We start from the raw sequence: 19,407 nt of genomic DNA, 5'->3' as shown, positions 1-19,407 counted from the left end.
TCCCATAGAATCACAGAATATCAGGGTTGAAAGAGACCTCAGGAGGTATCTAGTCCAAGCCCCTGCTCAAAGCAGAACCAACCCCCAACTAAATCATCCCAGCCAGGGCTTTGTCAGGCCAGGCCTTAAAAACCTCTAAGGATGGAGATTCCACCACCTCCCTAGGGAACCCATTCCAGTGCTTCCCACCCTCCTAGCGAAACAGTGTTTCCTAATATCCAATTTGACCTCTGTAGCAGGGCAGTTACCCCACTCTGGTAGAAAAAGGCTTCAACCTTGCTACACATGGTGGAGAATGCAGGCACGGGCACTCCACTCCTGATACAAGGGGACTGTGAAGACTAGGCAAGGTGTGCTGAGCTACAGGAAGGGACGATGGATCCTGGGTATACTGGAGCTGTTTTTGCAGAGGCCCCAGGTGCTAACCTGGTTGGGGACAGGCGTCAGCACCCTGGCGAAAGGGGGCTGATGACCCCCAGTGGCAAAGGGGATCCCTGCTGCATGGGATATGGGAGACCCAAAAGGGACTCTGGGAGGTGCAGTGGGCTCTCCAGGAGCAGTTGGGACAGCTGGTGGGAAGGCAGTGAGCCCTGTTAAGACTGCTGAGGCGAGAGTTCAGGAGGAACCGCCGAGAACCTGAGAAGAAGCCCAGCCCCAGGGCCCAGAGGCGGGGCATGGAACGCAGGGCTTGTTATGCATGTAAAAGGGGGGGACACTTAAAAAGGGATTGTCCCTACTGGGGTGGGGGTAGGGCGCCTCACCCCAAGCAGGAACAGGGGCAAGTCCCGAAGACAATCCACCGGGTGAGGGAACCCAGGCACCTGCAGACATGTTGGGCCTGCGGGCGACAAGGGCACATGCAGTGGATGTGCCCAGGCCTGACACGGAGGGGCCAGGTCAGTCCCAGTGAGAGGGCGGGACCCCAGATGGACCATGAGAGACCCAGGGCAGCAAAGAGGCAGGAGCCTGCTGGGGCTGCCATACACTGGTCCACATTAGGAGGCACTGCCCCCTGAAGGGAACTGAGGGGTGGCCAAAGGAGGTGCCTGGGGACCTGGAAGAGGCAAAACTGGACAAGGTGGAGGCAGCAGGAATAATGGCTGGACACCCACAAGAGGTGGCGGAGGCAGCAACAGGGATGGAGGGGACCCAGTGAGAGGTCGGGACCCAGACCGTCGCCGAGCAGGTTGCAAATAAAGAAACTGAGACCAAGTGGGCCAGCAAGAGGTCGGGACCCAGGTGGTCAAGGAGCAGGCCACCAATGAACCCAGACCCTAAAACTGGAGGGTCAGGGGGATGCAGACCTGCGGGCGCTGCTGGAGGCAGCGGAGCAGGTCTGCCGAAAGGCAGAGATGAACACCCGGGAAATGGCCAAAAGGTGGGAGGTGGCGGAAAGGAAGCGGGCGGCCCTAGAGGCGCAGCTTCGGGGAGCCCAAGGGAAGAGTGCCCCCTGCCCCCAGGGTGGGTATTGTGAGGGGGGGTGCTTGTAGCAGGGCAGTTACCCCGCTCTGGTGGAAAGTCTAGGCTGAATGGGGAAGCAGCCACACCTGGCCCTGTTAGAAGGGCTCAGGGAGGAGCTGCGTCAGTCTCTCTCTAGCTGTGGAAAGAGAAGGATCTGGCTGCCTGGGAGCAGGGTACCAGACACAGAGCAGGGCTGGGGAAAGGCAAGAGGAGCTGGGGAGCTCCAGCCTGGCAACTCCCCAGGCTGAGGCCTTGGATAAGGCCAAAGGAATTACTGGGGCTACAGAGGTGCAGCCCAGAGATAGACAGAGGCAGCTGGTCCAACCCCCCTTGCCCATGATGAGTGAGAGGGGGCTAGATGACAACTGGCAGTAGCCAGTGAGGCAAGGTGGGTGTAGAGAGGTGGGGGCTCAACTGGGAGGGGAGACCCAGAGCGTGGGTACTGCTGGGGCAGAACCCTGAGATAAAGGGCACCAGGGTCTGGGAGGGACAAGGGGGCCTGAGGCAGGTGAGCCACAGGAGGGCAGCGGGCGCGCCAAGGCTGGGAAAGAGCTAATTCCCAGGATGACCAGGAGGAGGTCCACACCAGTCAGTCTTTGACATCACTACAACCTCCCCCACTGCAACTTGAGACCATTGCTTCTTGTTCTGTCATCTGCCACCACTGAGAACAGCCGAGCTCCATCCTCTTTGGAACCCCCCTTCACGTAGTTGAAGGCTGCTATCAAATCACCCATAACTCTTCTCTTCTGCAGACTAAACAATGCCAGTTCCCTCAGGCTCTCCTTGTAAGTCATGTATCCCAACCCCCTAATCATTTTCGTTGCCCTCCGCTGGACTCTCACCAATTTGGTCATATCCTTTCTGTAGTGGGGGACCCAAAACTGGACAAAATACTCCAGATGTGACGGACTAGAGGGGAATAATCACTTCCCTTGATCTGCTGGCGATGCTCTAATGCAGCCCAAAATGATGTTAGCCTTCTTGGCAACAAGGGCACACTGTTGACTGATATCCAGCTTCTTTCCCACTGTAATCCCCAGGTCCTTTTCTGCAGAACTGCCACTTAGCCAGTCGGTCCCCAGCCTGTTGCAGTTCATGGGATTCTTCCATCCTAAGTGCAGGACTCTTCACTTGTCCTTTTTGAACCTCATCAGATTTCTTTTGGCCCAATCCTCTAATTTGTCTAGGTCACTCTGGACCCTATCCCTACCCTCCAGGATATCAACTTCTCCCCCCAGCTTAGTGACATTTGCGAACTTGCTGAGGGTGCAATCCATCCCAAAACCGGCCCCAGGACAGACCCTTGGGGCATTCTGCTTGATACCGGCTGCCCACAAGACATCGAGCCGTTGATCACTACCCATTGAGCCCAATGATCTAGCCAGTTTTCTATCCACCTTATAGTCCATTCATCCAATCCATACTTTTTTAACTTGCTGGCAAGAATATTGTGGGAGACCGTATGGAAAGCTTTGCTAAAGTCATGATATATCACATCCACCTCTTTCCCCATATCCACAGAGTCAGTTATCTCATCATAGAAGGCAATCAGGTTTGTCAGGCATGACTTCCCCTTGGTGAATCCATGTTGACTGTTCCTGATCACCTTCCTCTCCTCCAAGTGCTTCAAAATGGATTCCTCGGAGACCTGCTTCAGGAATTTTCCAGGGACTGAGGTGAGGCTGACCAGTCTCTAGGTCTCCGGATTCTCCTTCTTCCCTTTTTTAAAGAAGGGCACTATATTTGCCTTTTCCCAATCGTCTGGGGCCTTCCCTGATCGCCACGAGTTTTCAAAGACAATGGCCAATGGCTCTGCAATCACACCCGCCAACTCCCTCAGCACCCTCGGATGCATTGCATCCAGCCCAATGGACTTGTGCATGAAGCCCTGTCAAGTTTAAGGTCTTGGTCCTCATCTTGAAGACACTCCATGTCCTGGTCCCAGGATACCTAATGGACTCTCTAAAGCTCTGTGATCAAGACCGTGGTCTATAACTTCACTCCTCTGCCCCAATGGAACTCTTAACTCTACAAGCAAACCTCATCTGTGCAGCAGACTGAACTTTCCCTGGGGTGCTCTGGGACTGTGAAACGGACTCGCCCAAGAACTGAAGACCATCACAAACCTCACCACCTACTGGTTCATGTGCAAAGTGCCTTTCTCTGACCTTGCCTTCTCTGTAGCATTAGGTATATTTAACAAATGATAAAGTGCTTAACTCTCCTTACAGTTAGAAAGCTTTCTCAATATCTAACCTGAATCTCCCTTTCTGCAGATTAAGCCATTTCCTTTTTGTCCTACCTCCAGTGGATATGGAGAATGATTGCTCACCCTTCTCTTTGTAACAGCCCTGAACATGTTTGAAGATTGTTATCAGGTCCTCCCTCAGGCTTCTTTTCTCAAGACTAAATAGGCCCATTTTTTTAACCATTCCTCACAGGTCAGATTTTCTAAACTGTTTATCTTTCTTCTTGTTCTTCTCTGGACTCTCTCCAGCTTGTCCACATCTTTCTTAAAGCATGGTGCCCAGAACTGCACACAAGATCCAGCCGAGGCCTTGCCAGTGCAGGGTAGAGCGGGACATTTACTTCCTGTGTCTTACTTACAAGACTCCTGTTAATACACCCCAAATGATATTAGCCTTTTTCACCACTGCATCACACTGTTGACTCATTCAGTCTGTGATCCACTATAACACCCAGATCTTTTTCAACAGTACTACTGCCTAACTGGTGATGCCCCATTTTGTAGTTGTGCATTTCACTGTTTTCTTTCTAAGTGAAGTCATTTGCAGTTGTCTTTACTGAATTTCATCTTGTTGAATTTAGACCAATTTGTCAAGGTTGTTATGAATTCTAATCCTGTCCTCCAGGTACTAGCAACCCACAGGGCCGGCTCCAGACCCCAGCAGGCCAAGCGCGCGCTTGGGGCGGCATTTTGCCGGCAGGGCGGCTGGCGGATCCAGTGGACCTTCCGCAGTCATGCCTGTGGGAGGTCCACCGGAGCCGCGGGTCCAGCGGACCTCCCACAGGCATGACTGCGGAGGGTCCGCTGGTCCCGTGGCTCCAGTCGACCTTCCGCAGGCATGACTGCGGACGGTTCGCTGGTCCCGCGGCTCGGGTGGACCTCCCGCAGGCATGCCTGTGGATGGTTCGCTGGTCCCGCGGAACCAGTGAACCCTCCCAGCTGCGGGAGGTCCACTGGAGCCGCAGGACCAGCGGACCCTCCGCAGTCATGCGGGAGGTCCGCTGGTCCCGCGGCTCCGGTGCACCTCCTGCAGGCATGACTGCTTGGGGCGGCCAAATTTCTAGAGCCGCCCCTGGCAACCGCTCCCAGCTTAGTGTCATCCACAGCTTTTAAGCATACTCTCCACTCCATTAGCCAAGTCATTAATAATAATATTGACTAGTAAATGACCACTGCTGTGGGACCATACTCAACACTTCCTCTCAGTTTGACAGCAACCTATTGATACCTACTCTTTGAGTACGGTCTTTTAACCAGTTTTGCACTGATAGTAACTTCATCTAGTCCACATTTCCCTAGTTTGCTTAGAACTATGTCACAAGGTACTGCATCAGAAGCCTTACGAAAGTCAAGATATACAGTATCACGTGTACAGCTTCTCCCCCCACCCCCCATCTACTAGGCCAGTAACCCTGTCCAAGAAGGAAATTAGGTTGGTTTGGTATGACGGCTTCTTGACAAATCCATGCTGGTTATTCCTTATAACCCTATTGTCCTCTAGGTGCGTACAAACTGATTGCTTAATAAGTTGTTCCACTATCTCCCCAGGTATCGAGGTTAGGCTGACTGTTCTAGAATTCCTTGGTCCTTGTTCAGTATTGAAAAGTTGACTCCGGCTTCTGATTGGCCCATGTAGTCAGCCTCCATCGCCAACTTGTTAAATTTCCAAACAATCCCCTTACTCCCATGCTGCCTCTCATGCTTGGGAGAAGCTCTGTGTGAACATCTGTAAAACTACCTCATTATCCACCTGTGACACTTTGTACCTTGGGGGACCACCCTGCACCCACATGTTCATCCTTATAATATGATTGTGTGGTATCCAATGCAAAGTTTGTCATGTCGGGTGTCTTCGGAAGGCTCATGATGCACTGAGCATGATTGTTATAGTAATGTTATAGGTTGTAGTTTCATGTATATAGCTATGAGGCTGAAAATGTGTCCTCATGGTTTAAAACAAGCCCAGGCAAAACTCTCCAGGAGCAGAGGGGCAGTTCACACCTCATCAGGGCATTTATGGGACAAACCCAACCCAGCCTCACAGGAACAAAGGACACTGGCCTAGGCAGCAACAAAGGATCTGTTGGACTCTTGAGTGAGTCACCCCCCTTCACTTGGTCCGTTTGGGACTAAGATGAGGTAATGCTCACCTGACTCTGAATGGGGTGGGGGGCAAAGCCAAGAGGGAAGAAAGAACATGATAAAAGGGAGAGATGTTTGTCATTGTTTCTCTCTTCCACCTCCATCTACAGATACCACCACCAAGCGACTGGAGTGCTTATCTAAGGGGAGAGCCTGGCTGAAGGGCACCCAGCCAGCCTGTGGCGAGAAACATCTAAGTTTGTAAGTTTGACAAGTGGGTATTCACCCACGAATGCTCATGGTCCAATATGTCTGTTAGTCTATAAGGTGCCACAGGACTCTTTGCTACTTTTACAGATCCAGACTAACACGGCTACCCCTCTGATACTTAAGTTTGTAAGGGCACTGAAAGTGTTAAGATCAGCTTAGAATGCATTTTGCTTTTATTTCTTTTGACCAAATCACAGTTGATGTCCTTTGACTTATACTCATTTAAAATCTGTCTTTATAGTTAATAAATTTGTTTGTTTACTCTACCTGAAGCAATGCATTTGGTTTGAAGCATGTCAGAGACTCCTCTTGGTTAAATTGATCAACTCATATAAGCTTGCAGCATCCAGTGGGCATAACTGGCACTGCAAGATGGAGGTTCCTAGGGTTGTGTCTGTGACTGGAAATATTGGCTAGTATCATTCGGTTGCACAATTCAAGCAGCGGCTGCCTAAAAGTGCTCACTCATGTAGCTAGGAGCAGCTTACATGCTAGAGGCTGTGCGTGAACAGCCTGGGACTGGGGTTCACACAGCAGAGCAGGGTAAGGCTGGATCCCAGAGTCGAGGATTAGAGTGACCTAGCAGATCACTGGTCCAGATAACACCAGGGGAACATGACACCACCTGTAGCAGGTTTCACTCACAGGTTGGTAGGCCATGGTTCAACCATCCTTCCACCCCTTTAGTCCTGTGTGCATGTGTGTGGTTGACTCGCAGTGTCTATATGGGAGAATGACTGTACTTGGAGTGCCACAGAGGCAAGTCTGGCTGGCAATCATCAGGACTAACAGTTAAGTTGCAGCCCGTCAATTCCCAGTGAAGCGGCATTCTCCTGGATAGAGGTAGTGGGGAAGGTAGGAGGTCCCAGGCCCTCCCTCACCACTGGGTCCCAGCCCAGGGACCAAGAGGGAGAGGTGTGGAATGTCTCGTTGCTTCTTCCTGGTGCACCTGGCCAACCTCTCAGGGGCTGCTTCCTACCTCCTGATCTCTTTCCGTTTGGGGCATGGTCGTAGCCCACTGCCCCCTTTCCCCAGCAGGCAGTTCTCATTCAGTCTCAGCAGCTCACTCAGCCAAATAGGCATTCCCCAGTTCCCCTCCTAGTGTCCAGTTATTTTCCCTCAGCAGGGAGTGGGGAAGGGGAAAAGATCAGGGCCCTATGTTCCTGGTTGGCTCTTACCCAGAGTCCAGACCCTCTCCTGTGCATTGCATTGTCCCCAGAAACAGCAAACTGGCTTCCTCCCTTCAGATGGCCTCCCCTTCACTCATCCCCTCAACCGCACTTGGCTGTCAGGGTCCCCTTTACAGCAGATCCCCCATTTGGAGCCTGCTCCGCAGGGGCTCTTTGTCCAGTCCTGCTCCTTTACTCTCTGTCTCTGTGTGGGGTCTGTAAACCTCGTCACACCACCTTCAAAGTTCTCCTTAGTGCTCTGCTGTGCCGTGCTGCCTGCAAAAACCTGACAGCAGATAGGCTGCTGCTGTGCTGGAACTGCAGCCTCTCATGAGACAATATTGTCTCATTGCGCTTCCCAATCTGTCCATTTCTAATGGTTGTCTCTAGCCTTATGCTTACATTGTCAGCTCTTTGGAGCAGGGACTGTTGTTTTGCTCTTTGTATTTGTACAGCGCCTAGCACAATGGGGTTCTGGTCAATGCCTAGAACTCCTGGGCGCAATCATTAACCTTAACCCTTGCATCTGTAGAAGTGGGTATTCACCCACGAAAGCTCATGCTGCAGAACATCTGTTAGTCTATAAGGTGCCACAGGATTCTTTGTTGCTTTTAACCTTAACTATAACAACCTTAACTATAACAAGTTTTACTAAGAAACGGGGTTGAAAACAGTTCAGATGTCAGGGGCAAAGTCCTCAGCTAACTCGGCAGAGCTCTGCTGTCTTCAGTGCAGCCACACCAATTTGTACCGGCTGAGGAGCGAGCCCAGATCGTAAGCAGGTTTCAACCTTGATTTGACTTTAGCAGCTCAGCCCTTGCTCGGTGCAAAGCCTAAGACTGACAGACACAGGACACTTTCTTGTTTTCCCCCTACTGGGCTTAGAGGTTTTGCACTGGCACCCATCACCGTGGTATCTCAGCACCTCCCAGCTTAACTAGATTGACATGGCCTGGTCCCTACACGGCAGTTAAAGACTAGCAGCTGGCCTGGGTCAGCTGACTTATGCTGCAGGGCTGTAAATTTCCTGTGTAGACATTTGGGCTTGAGCTGGAGCCTGAGCTCTGGCACCCCGTGAGGGGGAGGGTCCCTGAGCCCAAGCCCAAGCCTGAACATCTACTCAGCAATTTTTGGCCCCTCAGCCCTAGTCAGCTGACCTGGGCCGGGTCTTTTATTCCGGTGTAGCTGGATTTTTCTCACCACTTCCAGCTTTCCCCTCTGGGCTCCGGCCAAGCAGGGAAAATCTCCTATTTCAGAGTTATGAACAAGTGAGAACTTAGGGTTAACACTGAGATCCTGGGCCAGATCTCCCACTGGTGTAAATCAGTGTATGCCGAGCTACACCACCTAGGGATCGGTTCCTCTACATCAGTGGTCACCAACTGGTAGATTGCGATCGACTGGTCGATCGTAGGGCCTCTGAGGATGAGTTAGGGTTGTCAACCCTCCCAGTTTTGCTGGGAGTCTCCCAGCATCGGTCTCGATCTCATGGAGGCTACTGCAGCCAATCCGGGAGATTGTCAGCTGCTAAAAGTCCAGCGGCGCAGTGGGGCTAAGGCCGGCTCCCTGCCTGCCCTGACCCTGTGTTGTTCCTGGAAGCAGCCAGCATATCCCTGTGGCCCCTGGACGGGCAGGGGAGTCTCCACACACTGCTCCCGCCCCAGCGCCAGCTCCAGTGCTCCCATTGATCAGGAACAGGGAACTGTGGCCAATAGGAACTGTGGGAGTGGTACCTGCAGGGAGGGGCAGCTGGCAGAGCCACGTGCCTGCCCCCAGGGACATGCCGGCTGCTTTCGGTAGCGGCGTGGGGCCGGGGCAGGCAGGGAGCCTGCCTTAGCCCCATTGCATTGCTGACCGGGAGCTGCCCGAGATAAACACTGCCTGGCATGAGCCCGCACCCCTCACCTCCTCCTGCACCCCCTGCCTCAGCCCTGAGCCCCCTCCTGGAGCCAGCACCCTGTACCTCCTCTTGCATCCCAACCCCCTGCCCCAGCCCTGAACCCCCTCCTACACCCAAACTCCCTCTCAGAGCTTGCACCCCTCACTCCCTCCTATATCCCAACCCCCTGCACCAGGCTCAACCCAGCACCCCCTCCCACACTCCGAACCCTCAGACAGAGCCCAGAACCCACACCCCCTCCTGCACCCCAACCCCCTGCACCAGCCCTGAGACCCCTCCCAGAGCCAGCACCCTGTACCCTCTCCTGCATGCCAAACCCTCTTCTGTACCCCAACCCCTTGTCCCAGCCCTGAGCCCCCTCCCAGAGCCTGCACCACAAACCCCCTCCTGCACCCTGAGCCCCCTTCTGGAGCCAGCTCCCCGTACCTCTTCCTGCATCCTGAACCCCCACCTGCCCCCCAACCCTCTGCCCCAGTCCTGAGCCCCTCCTACACCCAAACTCCCTCCCAGAGCTTGCACCCCTCACTCCCTCCAGCATTCCAACCCGCTGCCCCAGGCTCAACCCGCAGCCCCCTCCCACTCTCCAAACCCGTCGGCCCAAGCCCAGAGACCACACCCTCTCCTGCACCCCAACCCTCTGCCCCAGCCCAGTGAAAGTCTGGGGGACAGCGAGTGACGGATGGAGGGGGGATGGAATGAGCGGGGTGGGGGCCTTGGGGAAGGGGCAGGGTAGATCCTGGGTTGCACGTAAATTCAAAAAGTGATCTTGTGCTTAAAAAGGTTGGAGTCCAGTGCTCTGCATGTAACAATGTTCACAGTAAGAGTATGGGTTCAGAGTATATCATCTTACCTGGGAATTCAGGTCTTTTGTGTGACATTCTAGCAGAACAGTTCCAAGGTTACTACCGAGCTCTGGCTGACACTGGGTTGTTAGTGCTTTTCGAAACCAGGACGCATTTAGATTTGAAGAAGATTGAGGATGACACTGCAAGGCGTAATTGTCACAAGAGCTTCCCTAGGGGGAATAAAAATGAGAGTTACGTTCTTAACTGATCTGCTGTGTGTTTAATCACCTGTGTCATTAGCTTGAGGCTTTTACACCTTCCGCAGCTCCACAGCGATTTTCTTATTACGTGGGATGCTCAGACCGTATTCATACTGGGAATTTGCACCAACTCCAGCCAGCAGTGAAACTGCACCAATGCAACTCCCGGGGTGCAGACCCACAAACACGCTATTTGCACTGGTGCAGTTGACCCCTGCTGGAAAGCAGGCTGTTACATCTTTGCTGGTATCAAGCTTTTCGAGTCTTCCACAAGGGGGTACAAAACAAACTGGGGTAACTATCCGCACGTAGCTAGCCACAACATGGGCTAAGCTGCACCAGTGAAAGTCATGGCTTAGGGTGACTTCCCCCATTTACACCAAGGCTTTGCACTAGGGCAGCTACTCCAACAGCTGAAATTGGGGCAAACCCCCAACACGGACAAAGCCTGCCACTTTTATGAGAGTTTATAACCAGCTGTGATGCAGTTAATACTTGGCAGCAGGCCAGGCACTCCCATATCACAGGGAAGGATTTTCCCTACACACTTGAACCCTATCTTTCCACTGTGATGGAATCCTAAACTGTATTATCCTGTTCAGCCGCTGCTTGGCACAGTATGTGACATACCTTATCGGAGTTGGTAACAGCTATAGCCAGCAGTGCATTAAAGTATCTTACGGTGTTGGAGGACACATGTCTGGCATCTCTGTCTATAAGGAAGCTCTGTAGCCAGACGGTATCTGGTACAAGAGCCTGACCTACCAGGAGCAGCCCTGCAACCTACCATGTACAAGAAATACATGACATGGGCCAACACTAGACAATTAGGTTGGCTTAACTACATCTGTCAGGGATGTGAAAAATCCACACCCCTAAGTGGCGTTGTTAAGCCATCTTCGTCCCCCTGTAAACAGAACTAGGTTTAAGGAAGGATTCCTCTGTCGAGCTACCTACCATCTCTCAGGGGGTGGATTACCTACACTGATGGGAGAACCCCTTAGGTCAGCATAGGTAGTGTCTCTGCTGAAAGGCTACAGCGCTGCAGCTGTGCTGCTGTAGGATTTTAAGTGTAGACAAGGGGGGTGAGGTAATATCTTTTCTGGACCAAGGTGAGACAGACAAGCTTTCGAGCTTACACAGAGCTCTTCTTAGAACACAAATAGAAGGAAAACAGCAACAAAGGTTACAAACAGAAATAAACAAAAAACAAGAAGAAACACAGGATCTCATGAACATGCTACTCTTCAATGCCCCAGCAAACTTCAGCTTTGAAAAACGTAGAGAGTGGACGGACTAGGGTGATAAAATCGGGACTGCCCCAATATTTAGGCATTTGTCCTGCGTCCCAACCGATGTTTGGTCGGGACGCAATTTGTCCCGATATTTCGCACTCCGGTGTTGGTTTTTTTTTTCTCCGCCGGAGACCCCCCGATGTGTCCCGATATTTTCTTCCTCTCATCTTGTCACCTTAGGGCAGACTGAAAGCAGCATTTTGGAAGATGTTGCTGCAGACATTCAGGCACCATCTTTACTTGATGCTGTAGGGAAGCATAGCTTTAAATCCCTTCCCTTTACTGAAGACAATCAGTAAGGTGACTGACAGAATTCTGGCCCTATTTGATGCAAACGTTATCCCTCAGAGAACTGTGGTTTATGGAAGGGGGGGGTGTTCACCAGAGATGTCAACAACAGAGGAATCTGCTGAATCGTTCATAAGCGCTTTGCATGCACTGACAGAAAACTGTGACTTTGGAACTCTAAAAGATGAACATATTAGGGCTAGTGTGGTTATTGCCTGCCAGATAAGTCTTTCTCAATAACTATAATTAAAGACAGACTTAAACCTTCACACAGTTGCCCAAATAGCAAAGGCCTCTGAACCTGAGCAGCAAAACAAACTTCACAAACCTGAAAAACGAGAAACGAGCTTAGAAACTGTAAACAGACTCAGGGAGAGCTTCATTTGGGCTGCGGCTACCCAGAGCCAAGCCCCCTGGGGAGCTTCCTCCTCAGGCCGGGGCCCAGCCCCCAGGCGCCACCTCTTCACACCGGGCCCGGCCCGCCCGGGCGCCTCCTCCTCAGGCCGGGGCCCAGCCCCCAGGTGCCACCTCTTCACACCGGGGCCAGCCCGCCCGGGAGCCTCCTCCTCAGGCCGGGGCCCAGCCCCCAGGTGCCACCTCTTCACACCGGGCCCGGCCCGCCCGGGCGCCTCCTCCTCAGGCCGGGGCCCAGCCCCCAGGTGCCACCTCTTCACACCGGGGCCCAGCCCACCCGGGCGCCTCCTCCTCAGCCCGGGGCCCAGCCCTCAGGTGCCACCACTTCACACCGGGCCCAGCCCGCCCAGGCGCCTCCTCCTCAGGCCGGGGCCCAGCCCCCAGGTGCCACCTCTTCACACCGGGCCCAGCCCGCCCGGGCGCCTCCTCCTCAGGCCTGGGGCCCAGCCCCCAGGTGCCACCTCTTCACACCGGGCCCAGGCCACCCGGGCGCCTCCTCCTCAGGCCGGGGCCCAGCCCCCAGGCGCCACCTCTTCACACCGGGGCCAGCCCGCCCGGGCGCCTCCTCCTCAGGCCTGGGGCCCAGCCCCTCCTGGCACCTGCTTATCGCACCAGGGCTCGGCCCCCTGAGGCGCCTCCTCCTCAGGCCGGGGCTCTTCAGTCATACTGTAGCTCTGCATCTATTGTTGTTTGGCCCCTCAGGCTGTCACCCATATTTGACCCACCTCCCCCCTTCCACCTTCTGAGGGGCTGGGCCACCTGCCACTCATTCATCTCACGCAGACCCTGCAGGTTGACTGGCCAATCACTCTGCCGCTCAATTGCAAGACCTGCCCCTTATTGGCTCCCCAGCCTGGGACCCCAGCGTGGTTCCCACTTCTCCTGGTTGCTGATTAGCTGCCTTTTCGGGTGTGCTGAGCCTCTCTCCTCCCATAGGGTGGGAAGGGGGGACAGTGCTGGCCAATCAGGGCTGCCATGGGGGGCAGGGCTGGACTTTGGGGTTAAAACTGAGGTTCCAGATGCATGAGTGCAGCTCTCGCTGGGAGGGGAAGATTTCCTGGATGGGGGGAAACAGGAGGATGGCTTTCCTGTTGTGCGGGGGAGGGGGCCTTCTGTGGGAAGGGGAAGCCAGTGGGAGGGACAGGTAGACGCTGGGGGAAGAGGACTGTGTGTAGGAGGCGATCTCGGGAAGATATGAATGGGGAGGAAACGATATTATCATTAATGCCTGAGCTCCAGCACCTTTTCATTTACAAATCAAACACTGGGCCCTGCATGACAGCTAAAGTCATCATCATAGAACCCCTGGGACAAGGAGAGTTAAGTCCCAGGAAAATTACAAAGCCTTTCAGGCTAAATGCACAAGATGTGGAAAAATTCATTGCCCAAAGGATGTGTGTCCAGCTAAAGACACAGGCTGTGGGGGGCATCCAATGTGAAAGGTGCCTACTGGTGGAATCTCTCAGGCAGGAGGTGGGAGAGCTACAGGAGGAGGTGGCTAGGTTGAGGAGCATCCAAATCCACGAGCAATTCCTGGACAGTGTCCATGTGGAGACTGCTGAATTAGCTGTCCCAGTTCACAGGACTGCTAACACCACTGGTGGAGGAGGAGATGGCTCAGGGTGGACACTGACAGCTGGTTACTTCTGGCAGCAGGCAGTGCTCCACCCCTGCTCCGTGGTAATAGGTAACCGCTGTGGTAATAGGTAACCATTATGCTCTTCTTGATACAGGAGAGAAGGAATCACCCCCTACAGTAAAGGAGGAGAAGGCTCGTACCCCTAAGGCTGGGAGGTCTGCTGCCACCACTGCGAATAGGAAACGTAGGGTAGTGGAGCTTGGAGACTCTCTGCTGAGCAGGACGGAGGCGCCCATCTGTTGCCCTGACATTTCATCTCGGGAGGTATGCTGCCTGCCGGGGGCCCGTATCCGAGATCGTTACAGAGGCATTGTCGAGGATTATCCAGCCCTCTGACTACTACTCCATGCTACTCATCCATGTGGGCACAAATGATACTGCGAGGTGTGACACTGAGCGGACCAAGAGTGACTACAGGGCTCTGGGAGTGCGGGTGAAGGAGTTTGGACCGCAGGGGGTATTCTCTTCGATTCTTCCTGTCAAAGGTAGGGGCCTGGGCAGAGATAGATGCATCATGGAGGCGAATGCCTGGCTGCAAAGATGGTGTCGCCAGGAGGGCTGTGGCGTCCTCAACCACGGGATGCTGTTCGAGGAAGGACTACTAGGCAGAGATGGCGTTCACCTTTCAAGGAGGGGAAAAGACCCTATTTGCACACAGACTGGCTAATCTAGTGAGGAGGGCTTTAAATTAGGTTTGATGGGGACAGGTGAGCAAAGCCCACAGGTAAGTGGGAACATGGAGACCTGGGAGATGGGTTGGAAACAAGAGGGAGTGTGGGCTATAATGGCAGAGAGAAAAGAGGGTCAGGGCAAAACTGGGAGGCAAGATCAAACCAGTATCTTAGATGCCTATATACAAATGCGAGAGGTATGGGTAATAAGCAGGAAGAACTGGAAGTGCTAATAAATAAATACAACTATGACATTGTTGGCATCACTGAAACTTGGTGGGATAATACACATGATTGGAATGTTGGTGTGGACAGGTACAGCTTGCTCAGGAAGGACAGACAGGGAAAAAGGGAGGAGGTGTTCCCTTATATATTAAAGATGTACACACTTGGACTGAGGTGGAGATGGACATAGGAGACGGACGTGTTGATCGTCTCTGGGTTAGGCTAAAAGGGGTAAAAAACAAGGGTGATGTCATGCTAGGAGTCTACTACAGGCCACCTAACCAGCTGGAAGAGGTGTATGAGGCTTTTTTTAAACAACTAACAAAATCATCCAAAGCCCAAGATTTGGTGGTGATGGGGGACTTCAACTGTCCAGATATATGTTGGGAAAATAACACCGCAGGGCACAGACTATCCAATAAGTTCTTGGACTGCATTGCAGACAACTTTTTATTTCAGAAGGTTGAAAAAGCCACTGGGGGGAAGCTGTTCTAGACTTGATTTTAACAAATAGGGAGGAACTCATTGAGAATTTGAAAGTAGAAGGAAGCTTGGGTGAAAGTGATCATGAAATCATAGAGTTCACAATTCTAAGGAAGGGTAGAAGGGAGTACAGCAAAATAGAGACAATGGATTTCAGGAAGGTGGATTTTGGTAAGCTCAGAGAGCTGATAGGTAAGATCCCATGGGAATCAAGACTGAGGGGAAAAACAACTGAGGAGAGTTGGCATTTTTTCAAAGGGACACTATTAAGGGCCCATAATCAAGCTATTCCGCTGGGTAGGAAAGATAGAAAATATGACAAAAGACCAGCTTAACCACGAGATCTTGCATGATCTAAAAAATAAAAAGGAGTCTCATAAAAAATGGAAACTAGGACAAATTACAAAGGCTGAATATAGGCAAACAACACAGGAATGCAGGGGCAAGATTAGAAAGGCAAAATGAGCTCAAACTAGCTATGGGAATAAAGGGAAACAAGAAGATTTTTTTATCAATACAAGAAGCAAGAGGAAGACCAAGGACAGGGTAGGCCCACTGCTCAGTGAGGAGGGAGAAACAGTAACAGGAAATTTGGAAATGGCAGAGATGCTTAATGACTTCTTTGTTTCGGTCTTCACTGAGAAGTCTGAAGGAATGCCTAACATAGTGAGTGCTAATGGGAAGGGGGCAGGTTTAGAAGATAAAATAAAAAAAAACAAGTTAAAAATCACTTAGAAAAGTTAGATGCCTGCAAGTCACCAGGGCCTGATGAAATGCATCCTAGAATACTCAAGAAGCTAACAGAGGAGGTATCTGAGCCTTTAGCTATTATCTTTGGAAAATCATGGGAGACAGGAGAGATTCCAGAAGACTGGAAAAGTGCAAATATAGTGTCCATCTATAAAAAGGGAAATAAAAACAACCTAGGAAACTACAGACCAGTTAGTTTAACTTCTGTGCCAGGGAAGATAACAGAGCAAGTAATTAAGGAAATCATCTGCAAACACTTGGAAGGTGGTAAGGTGATAGGGAATAGCCAGCATGGATTTGTAAAGAACAAATTGTGTAAAACCAATCTGATAGCTTTCTTTGATAGGATAACGAGTCTTGTGGATAAGGGAGAAGCGGTGGATGTGGTATACCTAGACTTTAGTAAGGCATTTGATACGGTCTCACATGATATTCTTATCGATAAACTAGGCAAATACAATTTAGATGGGGCAACTATAAGGTGGGTGCATAACTGGCTGGATAACCGTACTCAGAGAGTAGTTATTAATGGTTCCCAATCCAGCTGGAAAGGTATAACAAGTGGGGTTCCACATGGGTCTGTTTTGGGACCGGCTCTGTTCAATGCCTTCATCAACGACTTAGATGTTAGCATAGAAAGTATGCTTATTAAGTTTGCAGATGATACCAAACTGGGAGGGACTGCAACTGCTTTGGAGGACAGGGTCATAATTCAAAATGATCTGGACAAATTGGAGAAATGGTCTGAGGTAAACAGGATGAAGTTTAATAAAGACAAATGCAAAGTGCTCCACTTAGGAAGGAACAATCAGTTTCACACATACAGAATGGGAACAGACTGTCTAGGAAGGAGTACGGCAGAAAGGGATCTAGGGGTTATAGTGGACCACAAGCTAAATATGAGTCAACAGTGTGATGCTGTTGCAAAAAAAGCAAACGTGATTCTGGGATGCGTTAACAAGTGTGTTGTGAGCAAGACACGAGAAGTCATTCTTCCGCTCTCCTCTGCGCTGGTTAGGCCTCAACTGGAGTATTGTGTCCAGTTCTGGGCACCACATTTCAAGAAAGACGTGGAGAAATTGGAGAGGGTTCAGAGAAGAGCAACAAGAATGATTAAAGGTCTTGAGAACATGACCTATGAAGGAAGGCTGAAAGAATTGGGTTTGTTTAGTTTGGAAAAGAGAAGACTGAGAGGGAAATGATAGTAGTTTTCAGGTATCTAAAAGGGTGTCATCAGGAGGAGGGAGAAAACTTGTTCACCTGAGCCTCTAAGGACAGAACAAGAAGCAATGGGCTTAAACTGCAGCAAGGGAGGTTTAGGTTGGACATTAGGAAAAAGTTCCTAACTGTCAGGGTGGTTAAACACTGGAATAAATTGCCTAGCGAGGTTTTGGAATCTCCATCTCTGGAGATATTTAAGAGTAGGTTAGATAAATGTCTATCAGGGATGGTCTAGACGGTATTTGGTCCTGCCATGAGGGCAGGGGACTGGACTCGATGACCTCTTGAGGTCCCTTCCAGTCCTAGAGTCTATGAATCTATGAAATGCACAAAATGCAGACATTTTGCAGCTGTTTGCCATACTAAGGCAGTCATGAAGCTGACTATTATTACCGACAGTCAAGAGTCATTGTTTCTGTCATCTGCGATGACACAGAGCCGGCCTGGAAAGTGAAACTGAATATTCACAGAAAGACTATTGACTTTAAAATTGACTCAGGAGCAGGTGTGACAGTCATATCAGAAGGGGCTCACAATCACCTTCAGTCCTTCCCAGAGCTGAAGTCACCTAACTAGTCCTAGAGGTATTCTGAACTATATGGACCAGTTAACCACAGAAACAACTTACAAAGTGTTACAAAGGTACAGTGACTAGAGTGAAATCCCTGCAAGCTGCACGGACACTTTTCAAAGACACCATAATAGAGGCCCAACTTAAATGTATACCTCAAATTTAAAAAACACAGTAAAAGAACTAAAAAAGAGCCCCCGTGGCTTAACAACCACGTAAAAGAAGCAGTGAGAGATAAAAAGGCATCTTTTAAAAAGTGGAAGTCAAATCCTAGTGAGGCAAATAGAAAGGAGCATAAACACTGCCAAATTAAGTGCAAGAGTGTAATAAGAAAAGCCAAAGAGGAGTTTGAAGAACGGCTAGCCAAAAACTCCAAAGGTAATAACAAAATGTTTTTTAAGTACATCAGAAGCAGGACGCCTGCTAAACAACCAGAGGGGTCTCTCGATGATCAAGGTGGGGGGCGAGGGATAGCTCAGTGGTTTGAGCATTGGCTTGCTAAACCAAGGGTTGTGAGTTCAATCCTTGAGGGAGCCACTTAGGGATCTGGGGCAAAAATCAGTACTTGGTCCTGCTAGTGAAGGCAGGGGGCTGGACTTGATGACCTTTCAAGGTCCCTTCCAGTTCTAGGAGATTGGTATATCCCCATTTATTTAAAAAAAAAAGATACAAAAGGAGCACTTAAAGACAATAAAGTCATTGCAGAGAAACTAATTGGATTCTTTGCTTCAGTCTTCACAGCTGAGGATGTTAGGGAGATTCCCAAACCTGAGCTGGCTTTTGTAGGTGAAAAATCTGAGGAATTGTCACAGATTGAGGTGTCACTAGAGGAGGTTTTGGAATTAATTGATAAACTCAACATGAACAAGTCACCGGCACCAGATGGCATTCACCCAAGAGTTCTGAAAGAACTCAAATGTGAAGTTGCGGACCTATTAACTATGGTTTGTAACCTGTCCTTTAAATCAGCTTCTGTACCCAATGACTGGAAGATAGCTAATGTAACGCCAATATTTAAAAAGGGCTCTAGAGGTGATCCCGGCAATTACAGCCCAGTAAGTCTAATGTCAGTACCAGGCAAATTAGTTGAAACAATAGTAAAGAATAAAATTGTCAGGCAAAAGTGAACATGGTTTCTGTAAAGGGAAATTGTGTCTTACTAATCTATTAGAGATCTTTGAAGGGGTCAACGAACATGTGGACAAGGGGGATCCAGGGGACATAGTGTACTTAGATTTCCAGAAAGCCTTTGACAAGGTCCCTCACCAACGGCTCTTACGTAAATTAAGTTGTCATGAGATAAAAGGGAAGGTCCTTTCATGGATTGAGAACTGGTTAAAAGACAGGGAACAAAGGGTAGGAATTAATGGTAAATTTTTAGAATGGAGAGGGGTAACTAGTGGTGTTCCCCAAGGGTCAGTCCTAGGACTAATCCTACTCAACTTATTCCTAAGTGATCTGGAGAAAGGGTAAAAAGTGAGGTGGCAAAGTTTGCAGACGATACTAAACTGTTCAAGATAGTTAAGACCAAACCAAACTGTGAAGAACTTCAAAAAGATCTCACAAAGCTAAGTGATTGGGCAACAAAATGGCAAATGAAATTTAATATGGATAAATATAAAGTAATGCACATTGCAAAAAATAACCCCAACTATACATACAGTATGATGGG

At 50.5% G+C, this 19,407-nt stretch overlaps 1 protein-coding gene across 1 annotated transcript in view; it reads right to left on the bottom strand.

Moving 5' to 3' along the window:
* Positions 1–19,407, bottom strand: part of LOC120393490 (nuclear GTPase SLIP-GC-like) — a 97,639-nt gene that overhangs the window by 71,259 nt on the left and 6,973 nt on the right. Inside the window, exon 2 of the mRNA XM_039518080.1 lies at positions 9,984–10,148. Coding sequence (XP_039374014.1) covers positions 9,984–10,011 — 28 coding nt within the window. The 5' untranslated portion in view covers positions 10,012–10,148. The remainder of the gene's footprint in view (positions 1–9,983; positions 10,149–19,407) is intronic.

Source organism: Mauremys reevesii, unplaced genomic scaffold, assembly GCF_016161935.1.
Source record: "Mauremys reevesii isolate NIE-2019 unplaced genomic scaffold, ASM1616193v1 Contig20, whole genome shotgun sequence".
Classification (NCBI taxonomy): domain Eukaryota; kingdom Metazoa; phylum Chordata; order Testudines; family Geoemydidae; genus Mauremys; species Mauremys reevesii.
Note: the sequence above shows the minus strand (reverse complement) of the source record. Positions and strands in the feature narration are given on the sequence as shown.